We start from the raw sequence: 22335 nt of genomic DNA on the forward strand, positions 1-22335 counted from the left end.
TGCATTAGAACAGGACTGCGTGTGTCTTAATTACTGGGCAGAAATGTTTCCTATTCTGTGGGAGTAGTTAATGCCAAAGGCGGTGATGTGGGTAATAGAGGCTGATATTATGTTTACAAAAATTAGGCAACAGAGTAAAATTAACTTTTAAAATGCCAAACAAAGCTATTTAAAGTAAAAAAAAAATAGGTAAGCAGAAGTAAAAAATCTAATAATTAACATTAAAAAAACAACAACTATAATCTAGCACAAGCTAAAACAACATCAGAAAAGGCCCATGAGTCTAGTTCAGTGCCCACAGTAATCATTCAAAGAGCCACAGGCCCTAAAGAGAAGGTGAGGTACCTTCTGCAGGGCCTCCTCCTCAAGCCTGCGCCTCTTCTCGAGCTGTTTGGCACCGGCCGCTCCACCTCCTCCTCCGATCTGCTCATCCTCCAGGCGACTGGTGGACACCTTGGCCTTCTCATATTCTTCCTGCCGCTGGGCCTGCAGCAGCCGAGCCTTCCTCAGAGCACTGTCTGCCTCATGCTGGAGATGCACACACACATATTAAAGTTCATAAACAAACAAACAAACAAACAAACAAACATTTCCATGCATACTGCTCCTACAGTATGTGCAAAGACCAGATATGCCACATACAAGTGCAAATGTTGCAACATTGTTAACAGGTCTACCAGTGGACCTTTGTCTTTCTTCCACTGTCTGTCAACTTAAATGAAAACCACTCCCATACTAACTCAGTTTCCTGTGGTAAACACAGGAAGCTTTAAAACACAGGAAAATATACAGATTGTGCAAATCTGTACGTACAAACCTATATATGGGTTTTATACCCTCAAATCCAATGATGCTAACCAAAGCTAACACAAAAATATAGCATTTCGGTTCATACCCTTATGTAAGTTAATAATAATCTGTAATACATTTTAATAATGCTATAGAGACAAATGTAATTTACATTACAGTATAGTATCACAGTATTAAATGAATCATTAATGTTCAATGATTGTTTTGCGTGGGAGCTTATCTAGTGGTACTTAACATAAAAACTAATCTAATCTTAAATAGTCATAATCATGTACAACTATTACTAGCAAGTATTATATAGCTTATTATAGCCATATTATATGGCTTAGTTAATTATGCTTATTCTGTCATAGGAGTGTCCTGGCAGGTTACACAAAGAGAAATGAAACATCTTTAGATTCTGTATGCGTCTGTGTGTGGCCCTCCACAAAATGCAATCAACTCACCATTTTCTTTTGCTCTCTCTGCCAGTGCTCTTTGACCTCTTTTCGTAGTTTGTCCAGCTCATTCTTCCTGGCCAAGAGGGGCTGGAAAGAAACACACAACCCACCGCACAAAGAGTCACTAAGTCCTCTTGTTTCCATTATCTAACCCAAGTCCCATTTCAGTAAACGCATCTTTTGCTTTGTTGGATTACCTGCATGAATTTGTTGCTTTGGAGTATTGCTGCGGTGTGAAGTACCAGCTGGCTATATTCAATATCATTTTTGAAAGCAGTCATGTAGACCTCACGGAAAGGCATGAATTCCTTAAATGAGGAAGAGAAAGTCTTAATGCCGATCCCCAACAGCTAAAAGGTGGGAGCAAAATTGTAATGCCAGTGCAAGTCTACTCACCTGTTGACTTGCAAGCGTCTTGGCAGATTCTGCCATTTTGGCGTAACTCTTTGCACACTCAATATCTGCAAATAGACCACACTAAAGTTTACTTGAATTTACCATATCTAGTGCTCTCTACTGGCATACCACTTGTCAGTTATGTTTGCACATTGGATCTTCCTTAAATACAAGACAAGCTAAAAAACATTTAAGCATTGTGTGTGTTAAATCACACAATGTCCTTGAGAGACGTGAGACAAATCTATACAATTAAATTAGTAAATAAGGCATAAACCAAAGGGGATGTGCTAAACAAACATGTATGTTTGCCTGATAACAAACATACTGTACAGCTTTGACTGCGTGCTTTGTACCACTGTGTTGACAGACCAAATGAAACCAGTCATTAACCGGTGTGCCAAACAAAAGCTCTCACACTGCACACTCAACCTTGAGTCTGGATAAGACTTCATTGTTTGGACTCCAGCTCAGGTGATCGAGAAAAAATTCTCAGCGAATTGGCCCTTAATTAAGCCCCACATTTGTGGCTCTAGCCAAAATGCTAAGCACAGCATGCCACATGAGTATAGTTGTAAAAAACTATATTAGTAAGTAAATATTTCCAAAAAGTTTGTCCTAGTTGAAGCTAAGTGTGGATTTAATTAGATTAAACTAAATGTAACAAAGTTCAATAATATCCAACGAAGGTTAAAATCAAGGGCAACTGGACTTGGTTGAAGATACTGGAAGACGTTTCGTCCCTCATCCAAAGGACTTCTTCAGTTCTCAGGAACTGAAGAAGTTCCTGAGAACTGTATCTTCAACCAAGTCCAGTTGCACTTGATTTTAACCTTCAATGGATAACTATGACCTGGATGACTGAGAATCTTCATAGACAAAGTTCAATAATGTAAATTAAGACAACTGCCAGTCTAATGGTAGTGTATTTCTTGGTAATTCTTTTTTTATTCGTCTTATTTTCAAACTCTGCTTCAGATAGCTATCAGTGAAAACTAAAGCCCTCCTCCATTAAAATGTGTTTTGCTTATTGTCAGTTCACTTGGATGTTTGAGCTTCACTGTGCAGACTGATGTCTGTGCAGAGTTTGACACTAGAATGCTGTTTTCATATTCACCTGCAAAAGGAGGGCAGTTTCTCTGTGCTCACCTTAAAGCACAGTTTGATGCGTGAACGTGCAAGTAGGATTTTGTGACATCACAATTACAGGTGCTGGTCATATAATTAGAATATCATCAAAAAGTTGATTTTTTTTCAGTAATTCCATTCAAAAAGTGAAACTTGGATATTATATTCATTCATTCCACACAGACTGATATACGCGCACTGGAGTCCTTCCACATCACACTTAGAAGAAGTTGGCCTCGAAGCTACAGGTGCTGGTCATATAATTAGAATATCATCAAAAAGTTGATTTATTTCAGTAATTCCATTCAAAAAGTGAAACTTGATATTATATTCATTCATTATATCAAATGTTCATTCCTTTTAATTTTGATGATTATAACTGACAACTAATGAAGACCCCAAAATCAGTTTCTCAAAAGAAATTAGAATATTGTGAAAAGGTTCAATATTAAAGACACCTGGTGCCACACTCTAATCAGCTAATTAACTCAAAACACCTGCAAAGGCCTTTAAATGGTCTCTCAGTCTTGTTCTGTAGGCTACACAATCATGGGGAAGACTGCTGACTTGACAGCTGTCCAAAAGACGGGTGTATTGTGAAGAGGAAGATGCGATACGCCAGACCCAACAATGCAGAAGAGCTGAAGGCCACTATCAGAGCAACCTGGGCTCTCATAACACCTGAGCAGTGCTACAGACTGATCGACTCCATGCCACGCCGCATTGCTGCAGTAATTCAGGCAAAAGGAGCCCCAACTAAGTATTGAGTGCTGTACATACTCATTTTTCAGTTGGCCAACATTTCTAAAAATCCTTTTTTGTATTGGTCTTAAGTAATATTCTAATTTTCGGAGATACTGAATTTGGGATTTTCATTAGTTGTCAGTTTTAATCATCAAAATTAAATTAACATTTGATATAATGAATGAATATAATATCAAGTTTCACTTTTTGAATGGAATTACTGAAATAAATCAACTTTTTGATGATATTCTAATTATATGACCAGCACCTGTAGCTTCGAGGCCAACTTCTTCTAAGTGTGATGTGGAAGGACTCCAGTGCACGTACAGTGAAGACGGACTTCTCAGTAAAGTAGGAGAATTTTGTGTCAAGTAGTTAAACTTCTGAAAAAACATTGCAAAATTATAGATTATTAATTTTTAAAGATACAACTTTAAGAATTCTTAACCAGTAATTTGACTTTTCTGGGGTAGGGAAACTATAACAAACACCAAATTACATTTATTAATTTTATTTATTCAAAGCGACTTAGAATTGCTATTTATGTCAGAGGTCGCACACCTCTGGAGCAACAAGGGGTTAAGTGTCTTGCTCAGGGAGACAATGGTGGATGGGTCACCATCGGGTCTCTCACACCAAAGGCATGGTCTTATCCGTTGCGCCATCACCACCCTGCATTTTTAAGTGTCTTAAAACATTTGTGGAGGGGATCTTGCCACAGCTTTTTAAGACTTTAAATGTACATGACATGTACATCAAAACATCTTATAAAAGATAACCTGACATGACTAGCTACACTTAACTTTAGTACTTAATTACATACTTAATACATGGTCAATGGCACTAGAACACGACAGCTGACTTATGGACTTGTGAGAGGTGCTACTTAGCTGCTGCCTCCCTACACTTCAGAAATACTCTTGTATTTATCCCTCCACCTGTCCTCTAACTCACCCACACTGAGACGCTTCTCCACCCATGCCAGCAGCTCTTTGGTGTATTTGGACCAGGCCTTGGCATAGAGCAAAGCTGACTCCAGCCCGCTGTCCTGCCGCTGCAGCGTCCTGTCCACCTCTTCTGGCCGAACTGGCGGAGATAGCTCTGTAAAAACCACCGGAATCCCGTGAGGGATGTTATAGAAGATGGGCTTAAACATGACAGCCAGCGACCTGTACTACAAGTGTGTTTAAGCTAGCAACATCTGTGACTGTGAGTCAGAGAGAAAAGCCCACACTGACCTTGGGTGAGCGTGATATGAGCTAATACCATTTGAAGATAAGTAATGCTGACAGGAGACCGACTACTGGATATATTAATAAGTGGTTAAGGCGACTGATCATCAAGACTTGAGAGCTAGCCCCACACAACCACACACAAACACTCCAATGGCAGTGACACAGCACAACCATAACCCCAAATGACAAAGCAGCAACAATGGGTCAGCTCAAGACCGATTTATAAATAAGCTTTTATCCAACACATTTGCCAGGATAAGTTTCTCCCCACACTTCACAGAGCAGCACCAGAGTACAGTAGCTGTGTGTTGTCCTTTCTTACCTGGCGGATCATCTTTCTCGGGACCGGATCCTCCAGATTCCACAGAGAGGTTCTCAAAAGACTAAAAAACAGAAAAGATGACAAAAAAAAAAATGAAAAATGAATTTCCTACTTAAAGCATTGTACACTCTGCTAACATGCCTAAAACGAGGCTTATCAGAACCTTACTTCCCCTTTAGAGCAGTTATGACTTTACTGCAGGAAAACAACAATACATAGCATCAATTCATCATTTGCAGAGGCCATTTCGGTAACATGCATCCCCTGAACTCTACTGGGTCATTTTTTATCATTTGCTTGACAATTGAAGGGCAGTAGGCCACATCCTGCCGTTCATGAACGTCACTGAACTATTGATGAATGTGTGTTTAAGAATGGGGTTATGTGAAGTGCTAACTACAGTTCTGATGGCAAGTGCCAATTTGATTCCTCACTGCTGAATTAATTAGGCCATTTATTCGTGAGTGATAAACAAAACTACACATTATATACACTGTACTTTTCTTACCCTGCTCCTCTTAGTCAGGGGGAGCCCCAACACTGATCCATTCTCTACATCTCCCATAAGGAAGTCAGACACTCTGAGGGAAAACACAAATCAACAGACTGGGTTGGGAAAGGGTGAAATTGATCAGAGAAAGCATATGCAGGAATTTAAAACATAGGCCTAACTCAAATCATCTTGGTGTTTTAGTTTAAAGGAGTATTCTAGTGTTTTAGTTTTGAGAACTTGTAAAAGACAGATGCAGCAGTGGCGGGGATATTCTTACTTTACCTGTAGCATTGGTCAAGCTCAAAACACATGGGATCCTACAGTTCCATAAGGCAACTCAACAGTGTCTTATATTAGATCTTCCCTTCCTCCTAAATGCCCGCTTTTTCCCCTAAGATTTCTGTTTAAAATGTTTAAACAGGTTTTAAGCCCAAAACACTTGAAAATAGCCATTATTGAAAGCCCAAAAAACAGTTATTACTATAATAAAATTATTAATTATTTATTATTTTTTTAAACAGCACATGATTGTGTAAAAATGCTGGAGTGCCTCCTTAATGTTGAAATGTAAAAACCTAACATATTGTTACCAGGGTACACAGAAATATTTGTAATGATTCTTTCTTATCTAGTTCTAGATCTATTCTCCTTTTTTATTTGCAATTTTAAGGCTCACTTTTATCATTTTCCACATTATCCCTACTGTTTTTTGTGACTATTGTTAATTCTTCATTTCTGCTGTCATGGTACCATTTTATTCTGTCTTGCACTTTATTGTTGAAAATGTGTTTTTTTACTTAGTGGGCCTAATAAAAACCTGGCCTTGATTAAGAACAGTACAGTACAGTCAACTTACCTGCAGTTTGATGGAGTAAAAAAGCACACAAAAGTGAAATGAGCCATGAGGATTGCAATCACAGTGATGACATACTTACACATTGCCAAAGGTGAATGCCAATGTGTCGATAGCGGTGTAGATCTCTCCAAAAAGCTTCTGTTTGTTCTCTTCGTTCACCTCCTTAAAGTTTACCCCTGTCAAATTGTGATGAAGTAGGATTAAGTCAAGCTTGAGTAGCAAACCTAAATCCTGCATACTGAAGACATCCTGCATTGGCGCCATTGATATTGCTGTGTTTAAGGCATGCATCCCATGGCATGATTCATCATCCTGTGCATGACGTCAAGTATGGAGTCAATGAAAATCTCTTTTTGAGTCATGCTGTACACCTCACATCACACTGAGAGCTAAGGAACTGTTCACTTCATATCTCAAAAGTGCAGACATTTTAAAACTGAAAGGTCCCTCAGAGGCATCCAAAAACAACTTTGTACCCTAACTAAGAAAAGATAAGCAAAGACTGCAAGTGTATATATTTAGCTGTAATCTGGATAGGCAGTAGTTTCCTGCTGTACATCTAAACACAGTGATGACTGAGGACAGAATAGAGGAAAAACACCAGTTTAAATACAGCTGTAATCAGTCTTCACAATAAACTTCCTGTCCTGACTGAGCAGAGAGAAAATAAACTAGGAGATGCTCAGAAAATGAGACCAAACACCAAGCAATAAATCAGTGATGTCACTGACCACTTTGCTGTCTCCATGATTTCCTCAGTCTTTCCTTTCCATTAGAACAATGGAGATTTCTAGAGTTCAAAGACCCAAATGGAGTAGACATTTTAAATAGAAAACCTCCAGTCTTCGGTTACTGAGCTTTATCTAGTGACTTTGTTTTGAAAGTTTATGTTGAGGATCTTGTCTCTGTAGCAGAAATAGAAGAAGAGACTTATGGATGAACCACAACTTCGGAACAGCCCAAACTCGTTTTTGAAGCAATCTTTTCTCAACCATTTAAAAAAAAAAAAAAAAACCTGTTTCAAAATGTTTTCTCACTAACTCTTTAACCAGGCCTTTCCATTTGTGTGCCACATAACAAAGACTGAGAAGCACCCACTAATGCCTACAAAATAGTAAGATGCTTCCTTGGTAGCTAATGGGCATCGCATCCAGGTCTTTTGGAAAGCGTTGTCAGAGAAGTATACTGTGCTACAAATGGTAAAACAACCAATTACCCACCTCAAGCATTTGTTTATCTTTTCTCCTGTTTATCAGAAATAAGTTGTCTCGATCATGCCCAGTAACTGTCCAAAGAACCTAAACATGTCACTCACTGAAGAAGATACTGCTCTTTAGGGGGTCCAATAATATGTTCCTCTATCCAGCAAAAGGAACATTTGACAGAGAAATAAATCCAACGTAAAAACTCCAGGCACAGGAAGTGTTACGGCTCTGTCGGAAGGGTGCAAAAAAGGATTTTGACAGGGTCCAATGTACATGGGGCCTGAGAGCCTCTTTCAACTCCAGCCCAGCTACTGTAGCCAACACCATTCAAAGCACACAACTCTCTTATGCTGTTACATCTCCTCCTGCTCTGTCTAACCCCTACCCCCAACAGGACATCCTGAGGCTTGCTGGAATACAATGCCAGTACTCGCTCAGGCCCCAACCAGTGGTCCAAACGTGGAAGTTACATCATCGGGGAAAAATGGTATTGTTTCACTGGAAAAGCACAACACTGTCGAAACACTCGTCAGCTGCAAAGTCCTACACAGAACTCAGGTCTAGGAAAAGTGTTTCTTCCAATAAAGAATCATGTGAAGGTGTACCAACTCTGTACACGACTGGATATGAAGTTTCATAATGGAGAGAGTGACAAAACTCTGTATGAACAACTATTTGATCTAGTGTCACAGTGTACCTTAGAGTGTAATGAAGTAGAAATGCAATACAATACATAATTCACAGTATTTTTCATATCTACAAGCAAACAGTAATCTTTTAAATTTTTTAAACATTAAAACAGACAGAACTCCATAAATAGTAGTAGAACAAAATTTTACATTTCCATGTTGTGTAACATCAACAGCTTTGAGATTAGGTCAGGAGAAATATTGGTGTGCAGCTGATACCACTTTGTCAATGTGTGAGTCAAGAAGTGAGCAATTCTGGCCACCTAGTGGCAGAAAAGACGTTGTGGCTTGCTTCACTGCACATAAAACAAGATAATAACAGCTACTGTAAATGCTAAATCTGTTATCTATTTGCTATTTATCAAATGCACTTGTACAGAGATATCACTAACACATGTCATATAAACTTGTCCCTATTAAATAAGATAAGACAGCTGAACATTTCAGCTAAAAAAAAGCCTAAATTAAATGCCTCTATAGAACAACATTTAAGCGGACAATTCTAAGGCTTCCTTAAAGAAAAGGTGCTACTCTGTGTGCCTCTATTGTGCATCAGCATGTTTCAATGCCACACAAATAGTCAAGTTACTGCATGAAAGAGTTGAGTTGCATGCACCTAATAATTGTTATGGCTAACACATGCACACACCCATGTGTGTGGACTCATTCCAAATATCTCAGTGAAGGTAAGCTACATTCATATGCAGAGCCTTCTCTGGCTTTGTTCACTTCACCATGTCACCATTCCTTATTAAGTGAAAGCTTACAAAAAAAGCTGTGCAGCCCCTCTACGGCCCTCTTTGCAATGCAAATTGAGAAGAGGTATACTCAAGGGATTCTTGTGAGGCGGCCAAGTTAAGAACTGACCTGCACGCCAGATCATAATCTCAGAGAGTGAGAGATTGAATAGGATTCCTCAGTGTAGTTCCCTTTGGACTGGCAGACAAAGCACAAAGGACACCCGCTTCTCCCTGCCTCTTGAATCAGGTATCTGACTCCCAAATATTATTTTCTTACCCTCTGTATGGGGTTTTAAACACATGCTGCTGCATTCTAAGCACTTGGATGACTTCTGAAGAGCTGTGTTGCTTTGAAGCTATAAGAAAACTATTCAGAAACATTCCCTGGGAAGTTCTTCTTAAGACTTGAGAAGACAGTGTGAGAGAGAGGACACAGTAATAGTGGATGTCCAGTAGATAAAACTGTCAAGTGTGAAGGGGGGGGGGGGGATTAGATAAGCAGAGACAGAAAGCAGACCAAAGGACGATTGGAGGAGTAGCTGGTATGTTTTACAGGAAAGCTGTGAGTTGTGTGTACATGTGCGTTTAAATATCTGGTCATCATAGCTCACCTTTGACCGTGGCGATGACGGTTCCAGCTGTACTGAGGATATCCACCGAGTTGAGACTCTGGTGTTTGCTGATAATGGCCTTCAGGACTCGCAGCAGCTCCCCGAGACGCTCGTGGGCAGCCTGATGGAGGCAGTCCTGGTGCTCTGGAAAGTTACAAACACACTTAACATGATGGCATTGGTAAAGGCAGTTAAACATTGCCAAACAGAGTCTACTGGATCTCATTGACAGCTACTATATTATCCATTAACCTTTGACCAATCAGATAATAGCCTGAATGTGTGTGATTTGGTTATAGAGATTAGAAAGTTCAGAGATACAGTAGTTTTGGAGAATTCTATTGCTATTCCCACATTGCCAGAGTCAGAAACCATTAAATGCCTTACAACTAGGGCTGCAGCTAACTTTTTAGTATTTGAAGCTTCGATAGATTATTTTAACGATTCATCGATGTGTCATTTAAGAAGTACAGTGCTTTTGCTTGGCGGCGGCACCCCCCCCACCGTAACGGGATCAGCTGTGCACGTTTATAGGTGATAAATATTTATTGGTCCTTTCCGAAATTCATAGTGTGTCATACAGCAAACATCAGAACAACAACCAGACATCTGCTTTACAAACACAAACATCACCCGAGTGCTACAAGTTATACTAAAGGCTCGTGCAGACTGCACGACTTTCAGCGTCGGCCGATGGCCGTGCCGTTCACACTACACAACTTGCAAGTAATGTGACGGGAGTCTTGAAGTCGTTGTGGCGTTCACACTTAGGTGACTGATGGGTGACAGCGGGTCACACACACACACACACACACACACTACAGGAGCTGACAGCGGCTGTGTCACCAGACACTGGTCTCCAAAACAGTTTTTGTCAAGAAAACACATGTGAAATGTGAAACGGGAAATGAGCGATCCTGCACACAAAACAGCTGTTTGTTATTATAAAGATAGCGATAATAAAGACAAAGAATATGGGTGAAAGGACGGATTAGCATACGCAGGTAGCAGGGATTGTCTGAGCTACAGAGAGAGCTGGAGGTGAGTTAAAAGGTGCAGCTCCCCGACACCCAGTTAACAAATGACTGTGATGTTACAACTCACGGCCCAAAAAGGAGAACAACAAACGCACGTGTACATTTTCAGCTGAGGTCTGCGGCTTACTTTGGCTTCAACTCAACAATCAATCGTGATTTCAGTTAAATGCTAAAGTTGCTGTTACCTTGTCTGTGGTCCGCTGGCAGAAAACTGTGGCTTTTTTTCCAGCTGCCGTCGTGCTGTTGCCAAGGTGACATAAGTTTAGTTTTACGGTGGATGGACAGTAACATTACAGAGTTGTTGTTTTCTTTAGCTTGAAATAATCCCATACTTTGGACACTTTCTTCTTTGTCCCTTGCTATTTTCTCTCTCTTCCTCCACTTTGCAAACAGCTCCATAATAATCACGTCGTGTTCACACAGGTAAGCGCAATGTGCAACGGTAATAAATGTCCGTGCGAAACACTGTGGTATATAGTTAAATGGATTAAACGAAGCATCGATGCAAAGAATTTGTGTCGAAGCATTTTATTAATCGATTTTATCGATGAATGTTGTAAGTAGGGCTGAAACCAAACATTTTTATATGTATTTTGTGCAGTCTGAAGCATTATTAGGCTATCCTGGCTCGATTGTTGAGTGCTTATAGGATCAAATAACATAATCATGTTCCCATAGGAATCTAGGAACTCAGCAAAACTTTACAGTAAGGGAGTGGGTGCAGGGGCACCTTTTCAAAGCATTGTCAGAGGGGAGGCCCTCAGTCTTGGACTTTGAAAACCCCTGCTATACATCATGCTATGTAGAGGCTTTAATAAGCTTTCAAGGTACTACTTTATGCTATGAATTGTGTATTCAGTTCAGGAAACAATGAAGCTTAATCATGAGCAGACTGGACTTAGAACCCAGCTACTTTAAAATTGGCCTGCTTTAAATGAACGGTGCAACCTCATTGGAAACAGGATTAGTACATGACATTCCAGCTTTGTTGGTCGAAAGAGTGACCATGGCAGCCATGTCAGACTACTGCCCTCCATTCGCAGCAGTTCTAGTCAACACTGTAGTAATCAATGGTCTGTCCAGGCAACTAGATGGCAACAGAGATGGCAGATGGATTAGACACAAACCTACACTTAGATCCAAAATAGTACTAAACTGCTAAGCCAAGTGCATAAATAAACATGACTCACTGTGCTCTCTCTGCAGTTAACAGTTAGCTAGTCAATTAACCAAAGAAAACATGGCATGTCAAATATGTGGTTCTGTGTACTAAATGTGACTTTACCATCAGTGAGTCACCACCATTTACAAAAGGGGCACAATGTACTTTTCTATCAAGTAACCTTGATAATGTGTTCTTGGCATTGTTGAAGAATGAGGTCATGAATGAAACAATGTCAATGAGTACATGATCTACAGTTAAGGTGTTTTTTTACTGCTTATTGAAAACACACTCAGTACTACATGTGACAGGATTCTGACACAGCTACCATGGGTTGCTTTCCCAATGATGACTGATACATTGGGAATTGGGGAAGTGAAAGACAGCAGGAAGGCATCGCTCTGCTCCTCTCTCTCTCTCTCTCCCACACACACACACACAATTGGCATTGTGACTGAAATAGGTTCCAGTCCTAGGCTGTAATTACAATATACACATAGTAGGCTGCTTGACTTGTTTTCATTTCATGCTTCAAATGTGATTATCCTAGTCACGTGTATAAATATGTTTATTCTTGGTCAGATCTTTCTGTAACTTCCTAGTATACAGGTTAACACACACACACACACACACACACACACACACACGCAAAGAATGGATGCAGGCAGTCAAAGCCACATTTTGTGCTGACGATCACCCCCGGATTACCCCTTCATGGAAGGGGGGATCAGAAAGACTTTAGCTGTCTCCCATTTTTTCTTTTATTCATTAGCCCTCTTTTTTGGAGTGGGACAAATAGTGCCGCCAGCGGGGCTAATAATGCTGGGTCTGTGTGGCCGCCATGACAATGCTAGCTGAGGCCTGACCCGGAAATCCAGCCAACTGACCAGCAGGTGACAAGTTCACATTGACCAACAGGTCACAACAATAATCAAACAACCAGTTTGACACACTGAAAAAAAATACCAAAATGTGCAACAAAAGTCACTTTCTTCCTGTCCAATAAAGCTAGATTACCACACGAAGTCTATGTGTTTGTATGCGTTTTTTGTCTAATGTATGTTTCAATCGTTCTCATAGGACTCTAGCAGCATTCATAGGCCACAATGAATAAGACACAGCAGTCATATGCCAAGTCATGTGCCAAATGGTCGTGCATGCTGCTGCTTTACTGACAACTTAAATGCAGCCAATCAGCACACCCTGCAAATCAACAATGGGCCTCTTAATATGAACCCAAAAGGTCTAGAGAGATTGGGTAAGGTGCAATAACACTGCAGGAAGGTCAATAGGTAATTTCAGGTGAGCATCAAGCACTTGCTAAAGATTCACACACAAAAACATTATCTTGGCAAACAGACCGCTTAAATACCACCAAAATTATTACAAGACAAGTGCAAATCACAGACTGTTCCGCTACCAAATGAACTACTCCATGCCAACATGCCCTGTTGCTTCCAACTCACCAAAAATTACTCCACAGGACCTGGAGAGTCCTATCCTTCACTATAGCAACCACCTTCATCCATCTTCATCAGATGTCATGCCCAGCTTCTTCTAGTGCCAAGGACCTAGTGGTTTTTGATGATGAAAGCCTCTCGTCCTTTTGTTTCAGCTGCCCAACTCCCCACGAGGCAGGAAAAGGGCCAGCGGTGTGCTTCTGGCACAACCACACATTAAAGTGAGACTCAATACTTCTATACAATAAATGCACATGGGCGTACAGAGAAGGTCATTCTCTTTGTTAGTAGCCTGGATTACTATGTCATTGTAAATGACTGTATACAATGAGTAAAGAAAAAACATGATTTCACAGTGGTATGACATGTACTCTTGTATTCAGTCCCCATCCCAAATCTTTTGAATGGTGTTTTCCCATTTCCACTGGATCAAATTTACAAAATAAAAACACTCAACAGGAATTCTGCCTTGAAAGAAAAGGCACACATCTTGTAGATTATTTGGAGTTAATGCTAAAAACAACATCTGAATAAGTTCCTAGTACCTTAGACTCAAAATGTTAATATACATATTTATATACATAACATATTTTCCTTTGACATAATATTTTTCCAGTGTTTATCATTTACAGAACCCAGTCTTCCCAAAGACCTTATCTCTCACAACCTTATACAGGGATCCCAACAAACAATAATTTGATAAGGGTCAAAGTTTACAATGAGCCGCTTCAACTCTTAAGCCCTTAATTGGTCCTGGTCAGTTTAGATCCCATTTATGGACATTATCCTTTCAATGACAAAATACACACAATGGCCTAAATCATCCCCACATAGGCTATACATCCCATTCATCAACTGAGTAACTGAATCCTGAGTCCTAGATGCATCAAGCCTGGGTAAGCTTGAGGTTTATTAAGAACGATCCTAAACCATGAATGCCCACGAGACAGAAGGTCTTCCTTTGCAAAGCTGCATGGGCTTCAATCTTCAATGGCGGTTGTGTGGCCTATTGGACCATCCTAAATGGAGGCTAATTAGCAAGACATTATGGTTGCGTCCACCAGCCCAGCAGGACACTGGATAATGTACAGAGACTGATTATTTAACCCCTCAACTGCCATTCTGGGGGAAACACAAAGAGCAGAAGACTTGTTCCCACCAGGGAGGGCAGGTTAAAGGAACATCTAACTAGTGTATTTTGTGTCATGTTTAAGGCGGGAAAGGAAGTTTGGAAAGGAACATTTTGTGTTTCAATTTGCAAATATTAGCTATCTGTAAACTGGCATAAAAAACAAAAACAAACTGCTGGGAAGATCATTCTGTTTTCCCTAGGGAAGACCACTGCGTTTCGTGTGAGGACTTGTTTGAGTGCCGAAAACTCACTTTTGTCCCTGGGGCCACTAGCAAACAGAGGGACTGGTCACCTCATGGCCCTGCCACATGAAGCATTTATGGAACAATAAATCACAACTGCAGCTTTTCACTTTTCACAGGAAAGAAGGATTGTAGTGTGTGTGTGTGTGTGTGTGTGTGTGTGTGTGTGTGTGTGTGTGTCTGTGTGTCTTTGTCCATGTGTGATGGTTATCGGTGGGAGGAGTTTGGTGGGCATGGGGGGGTTGTGTGTTATTTGGTGTAGTATTCTCCCTTGGGATATGTCCCAAATTTACCCCTGCACCCCACTTCCCTGCTTCAGTGGGGGTTATGAGAGAGGGAGAGAGTGAGAGACATTCCTGGGCATAATAAGCCATGGTGAATGAAGGCTACAGGGGGATCAGACTCTGATCCTGATGAGAAGGAGGCCGCGGATCAGGAGCTGCTCAGAGGCTGCCAGTAACACATTGCCAGGTTTTTACTTCATTAGCGTCATGGAAACCCAACATTCCAGCCTCTTGTTTGGGAGCAGGGACGGGAGTTGCAGGAGCGAGGGGTGGAGGGGGATCCATAATGAAAACATTGTCAGATCATTCACCATCAAGATGACACCTCAGTACCAAAACTTTCTGATGCCTTTTTGGACGACAGACTCTCCGACATTCCATGTTATGGACCTACAATATACAAACATAAGGGCATAGACTCCCATTTGAACATCTTGTCCTGAGGATCTGATGTATAAAGAACGTTACATTTGTTGATTTAGTCAGCGCTGTATACGGGGACACAATATTGGTGAGCCATGAAACCCTTAGCCAGGTCACTACAATGTTTTTTTATGTGAAATTATTTCTTTGGTACACCACCAAATTGCAAGCCCTTATGCTGGTCCGATGTTAACCTGCACGGTCAAGCTTATTTGTGTACCTGTCCAGTTTTAACACACAGCACAACAGAGCTGCATCTAACAGACTCGGAAAGAGCTTGTTCTATTCTGACTTGTAATATGTGTAATACCAAACTGTTTTGCAAATCAATGTTACTAAAAAGAAGGCTACGCCAAGAACATACTCTCCTTATGAGCTATTAAAGACTCTCTGCTCATCTGTATGTGCAAATGGTTTTTGCAGAAAGTCCTGTGCAACCAAACTGAAACACCTCTTAAAACTGAGACAGAAGAATAATTAGATAAGAAGAAAAAGTTGTTTTGTGGTGAGACAAACTATTTTACACTCAAGCATTTAATGTGAAAACTTTATGTAATACTAAACCTTTTCACATAATGTACAGACTACCATACAAGAAATAATACAAGAAAGATGCTGATGCTCTGTGTTGATGTGTACCATAAGAAAACGCCCTTACTTTTAGGACTTGACATCAATGGCTTAACTCTTTGAAGCACAAAACTTCCACAAGGGCCTGACACAATATGACTTGGCAACATTCCTTTTGCTCTGACCCTAGCTATGCTCAGTCATGCACTGAAAATCATGGGAGCAATGTATTATTTATGCTTCAAAACATTTTAGGGAACGGAGGGGTGCTTATTGCCACAAAGCAAGTGTGAAATCATTAAACATGTCACAACTGAGTCTGCAGATGTGTGATCAAATAGAAGCAGCTCATGGCAGAGAGGGCTAAATAGGATGTTGGACAGGCCAGCCATGACCAGTGTCAATCAAAACCTCCCGATGTGTCCTACCGAGTCAGACCATAGCTGGACATTCTAGCTACTCACCCTTAAATAACCAGCCAGGACTCTGTTGTCGCAATTGTTTCAAAGAAATTCTGCATTCATCAAAATCGTGAGTGAAAAAAAGCGTTAGGCTAGCTTTCAAGGGGCTCTTTTCAAACTTGTCCCCTTCTTCAAAAAACAAAACGTGGGTCTAATAATCAATCACTGTGCAACTCAATAACCTTTGTTTAGTTCAAATGGTTTTTTCTATAATTGGCCAAGTGAAATGCCACATTCTTTCACATAACACTCTCACCAGTAGCACACCATTAATAGGGTATTTGTGCACAATGCTAAAAACTAACCAATCGTTTTCAATACAAATTTGAACTCTTTGCCGACTATAAGGCGGTTGCAAAATGGGTCCACTTAACCTTTAACACTTGAGCAGGGTCACTGCAATGGGTGGCCTACACATGGCTTGATTTCCCCCTCCTAAACATACTTCCTGCGGTCAGTGGCCCTGGTCCACGTCTGTCGACAGACCACCGGCGGTCCACTCTACGGATTAGCAGATTACATGCAGCTGGTAAAAGGCAGGGGAACTTTGCCTTCCCAGACTTCTATGCTCATTCCGATTCATTCCCTGTTGCTTCACCTTTGAAGCTCTTTTTCCCATGACTGCATGCACAAAGAGCTGGCGTTTAAAAAAGAGCCCTATGCTACATACACAGCACCTTCCACCTAGGTGGGGGGCTTTTATGTTCCCACTCTGCAGGCTACTGCCTTTGTCAGGCTTGTTAGCTGTTAGCTCAGGAAACCAAAAGTGAAGGAAAAGTGATGCTCAATGAAGGCTGAAGTTTGGAAACATTTAGTTTGACTACTTGAGAGGAACATAAGATATTACCACATGTTGCAAACTCCACTTATACAGATCTGATAAGGAATTGACAATGATCCTAAAATCCAAGGGTGAATTGTGAAATGTTCCAAGATCTATTCTAGTCAACAGACAAGTTTGCCCTTGGATATTTCTCTCTTTAGTCCTTCGCATATAAATGAGATACCCTGTGTGGAGTGAAGAATTTGTTTTTCCCCCTCTTTCATTTCTCTTTGGAGCTGTCTGTCACAGTGAGGAAAGACAGGCAACCTTTCTCTCTAGATATCCCCCACATCACCACCACCACCACCCCCTACTGTTGATGCAAAGCTCTGAAGGTTGGCATTCCAACTATGCTTTCCAACTAAGAGAAACTGCAAATCCCCCCACCACAAAACTTCTTGCTGGCAGCAAAACTGGTCCGGCATTAGGCTGAAGAGACTACAGTTGCTCCCCAAGCTGTGTAATGTAGGCAAAGGAACATCAGCAGGTCAGAGAGCTGGGAGAGCCGTCCAACAAGTACAAAGATGGGCCCCTTTAGTACACCTGTCATGGGGCAGAGCCAGGATGTGAGGGGGCTGATGTTGGGGGGCAAACACAGCATTAAGAACAAGAGGACACTGTTTAACTTTACAGGCATCCTAATTAGGTGAGAATGGGTTTTGTATGATTGTACTCTCTTAACTGTCAAGGCATTTAATTTAGTAAAACGTAGTAAAAAAAAACACTTTCTAATTCCAAGTATCACTCAACTTTGGGCAGCATAAAGGGAGGTTTTTTAATGCATTTAACTGGAACAATGTTGATTATAAAAAAAGTAAATGGGACAAAAACGTCTAGCATTTCAATAGTATGTTAAGTTGGAAGATCATCTCAACAGTTCCAGTAAAACAATCCGTGAGCACAAGGCACTGTTGTACAATTAACAGCTTGAGCAGACAAAGGCCTTGCATGGGGGTGAAGGTATTCAGGAGTGTGGAGGCAATGCTGATCTACATCTGCAAGTCTTGTTAAAGGTACTAAACATTTTCATGCCAAAGAGCAATTTATGGGCCTCATCTCCATTCATTGCCTGTTATGAAATATGCAGATTTTGTAGTTCAGAAATTCTGTCCTAACAATTGATTAGATGAAAAGACACTATTTGCTCTGAGAATCCATTACCAGTTTGGAGAAGTTAAATCAAGAAAGACAAGGGTATTGTTGCTTGTACGTATGCTTGGCAAGTTCAATCATACCCCAATAGCTCTGCTTTCCTCCCCTGCCCTTTGTACACTCCAGTGGGACCTAATTTGAGTCTCACAAGACAGGGCAGACCCCAATTGGTCCTGGCTATGCTTCACGCTCAGTTTGTTTACCTCCACATCAAACAGGGCCTCTGTTCCTTTCACTGAGCACAGCAACTGCATTCCTATACCAAACTGGTAGCAATTCACATTACAACTCGGTAGTAACGTGGTAACAGTAGGGAAATAGTTTGATGATAAAGAGGTAATAATTAAGTAATACATTACTAAAGTAATTGCCAGGTAATAGTTAGGTATTACCAGTGGGTATTTCTAGATAATATTAGACTGAAAAAAAGACCCAAACCAAAGGGTAATAATTGGGAAACACAACGAGGCAAAACTTTTTATTGACATTATAGTAATATTTTGATAACAATATGGTAACCTAACACAGAATAGTTATAACAGTGCTATATATTGATCAGAATGGTAATATGGTGACATTAAATGGCTAAAACCCCCGGTTGCCCCGACCTTTCTGTTTGGAGTTTGCATGTTCTCCCCGTGTCTGCGTGGGTTCTCTCCGACCCTAAATTGTCCATAGGTGTGAGTGTGACTGGTTGTTTGTCTATGTGTGGCCCTGCGATGGACTGGCGACCTGTCCAAGATGTACCCCACCTTTCGCCCAATGTCAGCTGGGATTGGCTCCAGCCTCCTGCGTCCCCGTACGCAGGATAAGTGGTTGACGATGGATGGATGGATAAGCGGATAGGTTACTATCAGTGTAATACTTTTAAAATCGCATTACGTCAAAATTGGTAATTTCCACATTATAATGGATAAATGTATCCTCAGTTATGTTCAAAGAATTCCCTTTTGTTTCAAGGTACTAAATCACAAATTTAATGCAGTGAAGTGTTACCTGGAAACATCCTTGGTAGTTTCTGTGCATTAACCATGAATGTCTTGCTTCTATTTAATTAAGGGAATCTTCTCTACTACCGCAATGTAGTGTAACACATTCATTTCAACTCTACAGTAACATTACCTTTAAGATTTAAAACCCATTTACCAATATCTCACTCAAAGACCAGTGAATTGGGATACCTGTGCATTGTATTGGGTTAACACAGTTAGTGCCTGTGCTGCTTTAAATGGCCAAGTGGTTTTCCAAATGACAACAACAAGCTAAAACCCATTACTTACCTTGATGACATGCTAAAACTGAAATAATCACCTGCAGAATCTAACCAGTTCACTATGGCTGACTCTTCTTTACAAATTCCCCCTTGCTAAGCTTAGTCACCAAATTATACCACACAGTTACAGTGAACAGACGGTGCTCTCTCACCACACAGATATGCTTTTAAATAGCAAAACACAAATATCAGAGCACTCGGTTATTTTACTTCTTGATATAGGGATTTTCCATATACTGCCCATTTGCTGATCTAAGAATGGGGTTATTTACGCCAAAACCAACAGACTTAGGAATAGTTTCTTCCCACTCTGATGAACAGCTGATTCTGACTTACGGTGTCAGGAACAATTCTTGTGCAATAACCCAGTAACTATGTCTCTAATCAGCCACCTGCAGTGTGCATCCTTTGCACTCTGCTCACTGCAATATTTGTAAATATGTCTATATTGTTTTTGTTCGTAGTGTGTATATTTGTGTTGTCTACACAGAAGTCTGTGTCTGTTTTTATTTTATTATTGTGATTTTGTGTTTTTGTATGAGTAAGCACATCGTGAGCAATGTACAATCCTGAGTCAAATTCCTCGTATGTGTAAACATACCTGGCAATAAAAGCTGATTCTGATTTGTTTTTAAGTGCATTGCATGTTTAGAGTCCTTTTAATTTATCTAATTATTCTTCCACAAAAATCATTATTTTTATATTTATTATTGAATAACGACAGGCAAAAGAAGAGCCAGAGTAGTAGTATCTGTACTGTAGGCATTTGTTTTATTGATGTTGATTGATATAATTTAGCTGAATTAATTTATGATTCATATACTATACTCAACTTCAGCTGCAAAAATCGTTTTTAAATTAGGGTTTCAACCACAAAAAAACTCTCTTAATAGTACTTGAGTTATTAACCCAAAACATGGCCAAAAATCAATAAGGACAGTTCATAAATGTTGCATCCCTAGTGGATGTATCTAAATCAAATGACTGTATAAGTGGATCAATCATTTGCACCACACATTTTGTCTAAAATCTATTGTTTGTTTGTTGTTTAATTTACACCCATTTAATCTATTTTACTGTAGGCTTACTTAATGTACTGGTTTTATTGTAAAGTGTCTTTGAGTGTCCTGAAAAGCACTACAGTATATATTTTTAATAATAGTGCAGGATGTGAAATGAATGCTGCCTAATTCTAGATGACTTTAATCTAATGCAGGGCTAGTGACTACAGATTCAAGGGCTACTTAAGCTTATTCAGAGGATAAATTTGCCATCTTTGTTTCCTTAAAGCCTTAATCCAAGAAGTGCGAGGGGAGGTCATCTAATCACACAACCAAATGGGTGTTGGTTAAATCTGCCATCTTTGTTCTGATTTATGTGTAACAATAGTAAAGAATAATGCCGTCTTCAGTATCCCTATTACTTTACAGTTGGACAACAAGCTTCAACTGTAAGAAGCATCCAGTACTAACTTTCTAACGGGTAGCCCCTCATCCATGGCTCGTCACGTGTAGTGCGAGAGCTTTATCTTACTGTGTGGCAGACATCGACAGCCTCCTGGAACAAAGCTGCCGCAGCAAAAACAGTACCCATGACCACAAATCTTTCCACAGGGAGGGAAGGAGACAGACACAGAGAGGGAGCTCCTTTGGGTTACGACTTGAAAACAACTAACAAATCTTCAAGTGCAGTTGGGCTATAAAACTTGACACGTCAACATGGTTTTGCCACCTGTATACAGTGTGCCATTATTGTATGCATTGTGCGTGGACAAAAGACAGGTTTTATGCTGATGGTGCTCTGTACAGTATATGATTTCATGTTTTGTTTCCTCAGGCAGTGGGGATAAATGGGCCTGCCATATGTCACAATCCTCTTCATGCAATGCACTTTAATCCCAGGGGTAGTAACAAGACAAAGATCTAGTACTGAATCAACTTATGCCAAGATAATAGCTGTGCTTTTAAACAAAGATCACCCAAAACAATTAAGGTAATGTAATAAATCCTGTTAAGCAGCTTAGTTAGCAAGATACGTGTACAGTATGATTAAATAGAGATATTTGGAAAATTTAATTTAGAGACCAGACTCCCAAGCCATGAATGCAACTTGATCTTTAAAGTAAGGAAGGCTAGTTGTCTTGTGCTTGTGAGGAATTACAGGAGCTTTAAGTATGGGCACAGTAAAAGAACCATAAAAGGGACTTTTTGGAGTCAAGAAGAAGCTTGCAATGCTCCAGAGTGGATCCCAGACCCAATGGGATAGACTGTCTAAACAGAGCACAGTTACAGTCATTAAGAAAGTCTGGAATGGTTAGTGAAAAGTCCAAGTAGGGCTTATTTTAGGCTGGTATTTCACAAGGGGTGATTAAGAACACAAATCACTAAAATAGCATCTAGGATTTCTCTGAGGACCCCGACCAGAATCGCTTTCCCACACTGTTTTAGTATTATGGAAGAATACTCAACGGGCTCCCAAAAAGAGAAAAGGCACTTCTTTACGGCATATTTCAACTATAGGCACACAAATCAAGCCAAAATCCAACTCGTCAAGTCAATGCGACCACCGTATGATTTTCTTTACTGCCAAATCATCAACAAGTGGTCAGGTGCATTACAGTGTATCACTGAACATCACACAACACCTG

At 40.3% G+C, this 22335-nt stretch overlaps 1 protein-coding gene across 2 annotated transcripts in view; it reads right to left on the reverse strand.

Moving 5' to 3' along the window:
- Positions 1–22335, reverse strand: part of arhgap29a (Rho GTPase activating protein 29a) — a 39698-nt gene that overhangs the window by 11646 nt on the left and 5717 nt on the right. The window contains exons 3-11 of one of the 2 annotated variants that reach the window (XM_038725089.1): positions 9670–9813; positions 6504–6600; positions 5584–5656; positions 5076–5136; positions 4473–4619; positions 1647–1711; positions 1448–1558; positions 1257–1337; positions 346–528 (exon numbers count right to left, since the gene is read on the reverse strand). In XM_038725089.1, the coding sequence (XP_038581017.1) occupies positions 346–528; positions 1257–1337; positions 1448–1558; positions 1647–1711; positions 4473–4619; positions 5076–5136; positions 5584–5656; positions 6504–6600; positions 9670–9813 (962 nt within the window). Of the gene's footprint in view, positions 1–345; positions 529–1256; positions 1338–1447; positions 1559–1646; positions 1712–4472; positions 4620–5075; positions 5137–5583; positions 5657–6503; positions 6601–7644; positions 8264–9669; positions 9814–22335 lie in introns of those variants that run through there. The other variant, XM_038725090.1, reaches the window with a different exon arrangement.

This window comes from Micropterus salmoides, unplaced genomic scaffold (genome assembly GCF_014851395.1).
Source record: "Micropterus salmoides isolate LMB-PRFRI ecotype aquatic unplaced genomic scaffold, ASM1485139v1 Ms_hic_scaffold_1, whole genome shotgun sequence".
Classification (NCBI taxonomy): domain Eukaryota; kingdom Metazoa; phylum Chordata; class Actinopteri; order Centrarchiformes; family Centrarchidae; genus Micropterus; species Micropterus salmoides.